At 33.3% G+C, this 7,722-nt stretch overlaps 1 protein-coding gene across 1 annotated transcript; it reads left to right on the forward strand.

The window, feature by feature from the left end:
• Positions 1-1,323: 1,323 nt before the first annotated feature.
• Positions 1,324-3,824, forward strand: LOC111705867 (uncharacterized). Its single transcript, XM_023478563.1, has 5 exons — positions 1,324-2,359; positions 2,471-3,004; positions 3,114-3,340; positions 3,412-3,507; positions 3,567-3,824. Exons 1-5 carry the CDS (start codon positions 1,597-1,599, stop codon positions 3,708-3,710), a joined length of 1,764 nt encoding a protein of 587 aa, XP_023334331.1. The 5' UTR covers positions 1,324-1,596; the 3' UTR covers positions 3,711-3,824.
• Positions 3,825-7,722: the final 3,898 nt, after the last annotated feature.

Genomic DNA, 7,722 nt, shown 5'->3' on the forward strand with positions numbered 1-7,722 from the left:
TATATTTACAAAATAAATGTATGTAGCTGGCACATATGTTTACTAACTTGATTATCATCTTTATTTTTGACAGCTTCTTGATTTGTTTTGTGCTCCAAAGAGCACATGGAAACTTAGATTTACAATCATCTTAATGTTTTCACTTCTATCGATCAACATTTTATTTAGATATGATTTGTTAGATACATACAATAAGATATGCCAGAAACAATTAGATTAAGTAAAGTTCTGAAAAAAGTTCATTGAAAAAAAAACTTTATTGTCGATTAAAAGGAAAAAAAACATATTAGATCGAATATTTTATCATTAGACTTCCGAATATCAATTTCATAAAAAAGATATGAGAATGAATGTTTCCAATATCCCATTGTAATTCCACCCCCCCCCCCCCCTAGTTCTTAGTTCAATATTCTTGAGTTCCATTCTATATAGTTTATTTTATTGATAACTGTTATCAAGTATTTCAATAAGTCAAATCTTCTGGAAACTTCTGAATCACAATTGGTAAAACTTGACATGACATGTCAACCAACTATTGGTTGAATTGGTCTTATCTCTATCAGAATATGCAGACCATGTGAAGCTCATGCGTGGAGTTTCCGCTTGATAAGACCCTTTATAAGCTTTAATAAAGAAAACATATTTCACTAGAATACTGATTAGGAAGAAAACAACAGGTAAATAAATATACGTCTGATGAGAGCGTTAATCATCTTAAAAGTTATGGGTTAAAGTAATGAACTTTAACGAAAGGAAAAATAAAGGGTAAAATATATATATTAGTGTTTTAGACGAAAGTAAACTTCCAATGTAAATATTTGTACGTTGAAAAGAAATTTTATGTTTAAGTGTTAAAGGGACTGTAAGCGTAATTTCAAGTGACGATCCATAAAACTTTTTTTAAGCATGGCCTATTCACAATGGTACCAGTAAAACCTTCATCTGATGAATGATATGAATGATGACGTAATTTTTAAAGTTTGATTAGACAAAGCTGTGAAGGGTAACACTGTGAATTGAACACACCACGCTATTAATAAAATAATTAATTAATAATTATTAATTGAAATGGTGTGTTCAGTCTTTTAAAAAGAACAGTCATATGCATAAAGATGTTTTCCCCCAAAACAGATTAAAATTCAAAATTATCTTTTTTCTACTGCTTTGAAAATCGATACATTAAGGAATAAATCAAAATCGAAAATCATTAACTATAAGGTTATTTTTCTTAGCATATATTAAAGCTTGTCCAAAAGATTACGCAAAATATTTTTAATTCTTTACAATATTCTTTTAGTTGCTTAACCCTTACAAAGCTAAGCAAGCCTTTTAAGCATAAAAAGTTTAAATCAAATCCATAAAAGATTCAGAAACAGTTAAACGTCTCTTTACGTTGCAAAAGTAATTGAAAATCGGTAAAAAGTGTTGAAATGTTTGCCTCTCCTCCATTAATCATTTTACTTCTTCTTTTTGTTTATATCTGAGAAAGAAGAAAAGCTTAAGATAAATTGCTCTGTTTCCCCTTCAGGCTAAGAATAAAGATTCTTAGATTGCTCTCTGTTGACTAGTTTGTGCGGTTGGAAATTTGAAGGAGGAATGTCTTTGGAAGAAATTTCCAATATTCGAGACCTCGAGAGGGAAAAGCTAGAAAAGACAGCAGAAAGAATACGAGATGGGATTTCAAGCAATAACTTCCAGTTAGTTCTGAAATACAAGGAATATATGGCAAGTACTCTTGAGAAATGGGAGGCTTTGCACCTTCAGGTGGCAAACCTTAGTGCTGTTAGTATCAGCACTGGTCCCATGAAACAGATGCATCAGGAAGTTTTAGATATTGCGTATAAAGCAGACATAGAAGCAGAAAATTATTATAATGAATTAAAGAAAAAGAAAAAGGAAGAAAGGCAAGCTGAGAGAGCGCTTAGAAATGCAGAATTGAGGGCAGAGCAAGCCAAGAAAGAAGAGGAAGAAAAAGAAGCCAGTAAACCTATTCTGAAAGAATACTTTACAAATGAAGTCAAAGAGATTAACAAGATAGTTCTTGACTATGCACTCAAGATTGAAAATAAGAAAGTTCCCTGGACTGCAGAACCTTTTGCTTTAATGACGGAAATAAAGTATATTGAAGAACGATTTGAAAAGGCTGTAAGGGCTTACAATCAGTTTGTTTTCCTTAGCTCTGATAAGTCGGAAAATGAAAAAATACGTGAGTTGAAAAACACAGAAGAAAGAAGCTACAGAAGAGAACTAATGAAAATTAAATCATTCGTAAATACACAGAATTTAAATCCCCAATCAAGAGCAAAGATAAATGCTTCTCTTCCCACCAGACTAAATCAACAAGTACCAACATTTTTGGGTGAGATCATCCCATACAATTTGGATAAGTCTTAAAATTTTTTTTTGCATTTATCTTCCTTGAGCATAGTTTGTACGTTATTCCATTATTTTTTGTTGCAATTATGTTTAGGTCACACATTTAGCGATTCAAAAATGGCGAATGAAAAAGAAGTTCTGAAGTCTTTTGAGGAGAACATCATGTCAATATCGATGGATGACAGGCATGTTTTAGTTGGGTTGGTCAATGGAAAGGTTGGTTGCATCTACTCAAACAACAAGAAGGAGAAATTTGTAACAGAAGTAGCAAGTGTGCCCATTACTGCTGTTCTCGCCGATCCTCTTGATACAGCAGGAAAATCATTGTTCTATGCAGGAGACCAAAAAGGATTTCTTCATGTTTTGGGTGAGAAGGGGGATTTGATTAATTCTCTTAAAGTAAGGGATGGTCCAATCTTTGCTATTCAAGACGTAGAAGTAAAAAAGGTATGGGTTTATTCTGATAAGGGAAGGTCTGTGGTGACTTTAGAAGGCACGGAGCTGAAGATCAAGGCGAATAAGAACTCTAAGTTCAGCATGGACCTAGATGCAAGGTTTCATCAGACTAGAGACAAGGGAGACTTTGCTCTAGAGGAGTTTGATGCTCGAGTTCCAGCTAGAATCTATGGTAAGAAACTGAGTTAAAGAATAACATATTTTTCACAAATAATTGCAAGAGCTTTTAATTAAAACGAAATTTTGAAAAGTAACATTGATTTATTTGTACTTACTCTGAGGATGCCCAAGAGTTATGCTTGAAGCTAGTGATGATACTGCCTACATCAATGTATTTGCCTATGCAACTGACAGTGAGACATACAGAAGGGAACTGGTCGAAGACAGCAAGGCTCCAACTACTCTTGAAATCACTGGCAAAGGTCAATCCAAAATAAGAACTATTGAAATGGGTTCTCCAGTCAAGCAAGTGCTGAACTGCTTTGTAAAGTCTAAGGACATCAGAAAGGTAAGGGGGGATTCTTAGAAGAAATTATTAATGAAGCTTTAAATAGTTGTTTTGTGATTATTTTATTTCAGGATGCCATGTACGTGTTAACTAATGATGACAAAATCACAAAGTTTGTGGTATCTGAGCTTTTGGATGATGAAATTCCAGATTCCAGTCTGACTAGGGTAACATATTTAGCATGTCAACAATCATTTGCCTGTATTGATGAAATAATATATTCTAGAAGCTGATCTTTGAGGAGGTTACTTCAGATGAAAATGAGATGGATGACATTGGTGATATCGAGACTTTCACCTGTAGATTGGGAATGCTCTGCTTTACGATGCGAGATTCTGACGAGGCGTTTGTTGTAGAGGATAAATTTTAATTTATGAAATAAAAGATCTTATGTTTTTTGTTCTTTTATCATAATCAAGATGATTTCAGAAAATATTGTACATTAGCTTCATTACTGGTTCATAATAAATTGTTTTCGTATTTATTAGTTTTCTTAGTTTTATTTATCTCCTAAGGAGTAAGCTTTTATGCTTTCCGGCAGCCATGCGATGGAATTTGAGTGTTCCGACACTTTTTTGTTTTTCAATAATAAATTTTGTGTATTGAAATTGTTATTTTCAAAACTAAATATAAATGTAATAAAAGCGGGTACACCTTACACAATAATTAACAATGAACTACAATTAATATATTAAAAAATCGATTATTTTGTTGAAATAAAGGCAACCTTACAAAATAACCAACAATAAACTATAATTCCGTGCAGCCGTCTCTACAGCCTCATCCTTTGTAAAAGTGTACGAAATTTTGCAACAAATCTACAAAATTTTGTATTTGACCTATTGCAGATAAAAGCTGCTATTTAACCAAGTGCACTTGATACTGTTTTACAGATTTCTCTTGTTCACCTTAGACTTCTTATCAACCTAAATTCAGTTGTAATTTAGAGTGGTCATAAGCATAGGTATGAAATGTATTAGATAAAAAAATCAACCATAATTTTGTTTAATTAAAGACCAAACCACCTTGGAAAATAAATAATTAAGGATAGAATTTATAGTAAAAACTGTAATCTAAATCTCTAAATTTTCATATTAATTTTTAGGCAAGGTCTATTACATATCCGTCCTTTTTAAAAAATAAATCTAACTTACTGAAATAAATTTGAGATTAGAAGTGCATTATACACTTCTAATCTCAAATTTTTATTTACTATTTTATTAACTAAAAAAAATTTAAAATATAATTGCTCAATATGAAACAAATTGTTTCATCATTATTGTCAGACATCTGATGGCAGGAAAAAACATTCATCCATCTCTTCTTTCTTCTCCATCTAAAAAAATAAAAGTTAGATAAAACTTTTTCTTCATGGTTTACACATAAATTATTTCTCTTTAATCCTGAACATAATTTATCACTGCTGGATGAAGGACTCGATCCTTACTCCCAGACTTAATCCATACTCCCGGACTCAATCCTTACTTCATGATTCAGTCCTGGAGTAAGGATAGAGTCTTGAACTAAGGATAGAGTCATGAACTAAGGATAAGTCATGGAGTAAAAATTGAATCCTGGAGTAAGGATTGAGTCCTGGATTAAGGATGAAGTCCTTTTGTAAGGATTGAGTTCTCGAGTAAGGATGAGTCCATGGAGTAAGGATTCAGTCCATGGAGTAAGGATAAGTCCTGAAGTAAGGATTAAGACCTGAAGTAAGGATTAAGTCCTGGTGTAAGGATCGAGTCCTGGAGTACGGATAGAGTCCTGGAGTAAGGATAGAGTCCTGGAGTAAGATTGACTCTTTGAGTACGGATGAGTCCAGTCCTAAAGTAAGGATTCAGTCCTGGAGTAAGGATTTAGTCCCGGAGCAAGGATTCAATCTTTACTCCAGGACTCTATCCTTAAATCAAGACTCTATCCTTACTCCAGGACTTGATCCTTTCTGCAGGACTTAATTATTTCTCAATGAACTTAATCCTTACTCCAGTACTCAATCCTTTTCCCAAAACTTAATCCTAACTCAACTGACTCAATCCTAACTCCATCACTAAATTCTTGCTATAGGACTCAAACCTTACTCCAGGACTCAAAATCAAATCAAATCATTCTTTTAGGGACGTCCTACACCCACACCCCAAAATTGAAGTGACTATACTAAATCAATAATGAAGTGAGGTCTTACGATTTGTATTTTTTGCTTATTTACACTTGGTTATTCAGAAGAGTCAACAAGAAATTTTAAGATTTAAATCGACATTATTTATACTGTTAACAATGATAAAAAACGCGCGAAATTAACGATCTACAACGGACATCCGACGTTACTGCCAGACCGCCAATCACAGATTCTTGTCCCCGGTATAATTGCATTGATTACTTTCACCGGGAACAGGTCTCTGCCCTGTTGGCTGGTGAATTTGGGAACATTGATTTATATTATAAATTGAAATGGTTAGGTTCTACTTTCGTAGTTGGCCTTAGAAGACTTCTTCATCATCAGCCAATACATATACATCCCCGTTCTATATTGAATTAAGAATCTGGTAGGTTATGGATCTAATAAACCAGGCAAAGGACTTGTCAATTCAGGTTACCTAAAATGATCATCCTAGGTTTGATGTTGACACAGAAGAAATTGGATTAAATGAATTAATTTAACCGACTATAAGAATCGAAAACAATTTAAATTAATAATTTAGTAAACCTTTCAGAACATTTAAGAAATTATATGTTTGCAGCCTGAAGGATTGTCGGAGTCAGAGCAGCGCACCTACACATTGGGGTTCATTAGTATATTACAAGGTTTCTCAACTAAAAAGGGAGCGCTGGCTCCACAATTACTGTTTGCGCAGTTTTTTTTGTTACTGCGCAAACTGTTTATGGGTCCAGCGCTCCCTTGAGCACTGGACCCATAAACAAATAGATAAATTTGAACGCGAAAATTGATTTTAAAAGTAAATTAATAAGTATTGAAAATAATTATTCAAAATAGAACTTTTAATATTATGAAAATAAATTAATTATATTCCCATTGCTGATGCTCCGCTCTGACAGCCGCAACCGTATACTTGCTACATGTAAATGAAAGATTTTTATATAGTTATTAAGATTATATTAGACTAATTAAATTACAATTGTTACACAAGAACTATGATGCTAAATCCTATTCTACCTTTGATTGTTTAAAAATTAAGAGTCTTCCTCATTTTCTTTACAGTGAAGATATACTGTTCTAGTTTTTTTTTCCGAAATATCCATTGGAACATAGTAGTTATCTAGGTTTATTGAGGACTCCTTAACGAATTTTTTGACAAAATAGTGTCTATTCGAACATTCATTGAAATTTATTGTGGTTAGAAATTTTCTTTTTATCGTTTAATGTATTTTTTCTTTTGTTCCTTAGGTTTTCGATTTTACTAATTTGACTTTTAGAAAACCCTTTGAGAGAAAGCACATGCCGTACTATTTTGCATTGGTTTCTCAGCTCCCTTATATCTGTACAATGGGTGTGTACAGTTCTAAAATAACCATATCCAGCCAGTTTTTTAAAATTTCCAAGCAACGTTTGAGTTAGGTAGCGTGATATTATATTTACTGTTTTGCTTCCTTAGTACTGTTGTGTATGGATTTATTTTTGTAGGAAAGTTAAGAATTTTAATACTTAAAAATTTTCCTGGGATGATTTTTGTTTCCATGTTGAATACTAACTCTTCTGGATATCCATTACATATTACCTCAATTGTTTCAACGATTTGCTCTGGGTTTCCAATTACGTGCACAGAGACGTCGTCTCGGAACCTAAGATAACGCGTCTTGATATACTCAAGTGATTGATGTTTTTAGCTATTTGCTGACTTAGGACATGATAGATTTATTATAATTATATCATGTGATCGGCGAACTGACACAGCCATCAAGTGTAATAATTCGGAGAATTTTTATTTGCAGCTTTGATTATATTTAAGAAAATTCCATAACATTCCCATTAATCCTAGGTGAAAATACGTGTTATTTACCAAAATGATTTAAAATGTCAAAAATTAACTACCTAGATCCAGTTGAAGACAATCCGTCTGTCCATATGCCTTCCACTGATGGCTGACCATTTCTTGAAAAAGGTATCTACTAGAATACCCAGTGCCAGGCCTCTCTCTAGGTACATAGTTTTGGTCATCTTGCGGTCCCCTAGGAACTTCCTTAGCGCATTGACTTCATCCAAAACTCCTTGTTCCTGTAGAATTTGATCCAGGATTGATGATAGAGGGCTTGATCCTACTTGAATGATGCTTCGTTCATATGCCAGGCTCTTACAGTACAGCGCAATGTGAATTTCATTATTCTTTCCGTTTAAACACAAAGGGCATAATAATACCCTACCGGAT

This window comes from Eurytemora carolleeae, unplaced genomic scaffold (genome assembly GCF_000591075.1).
Source record: "Eurytemora carolleeae unplaced genomic scaffold, Eaff_2.0 scaffold693, whole genome shotgun sequence".
NCBI lineage: Eukaryota > Metazoa > Arthropoda > Copepoda > Calanoida > Temoridae > Eurytemora > Eurytemora carolleeae.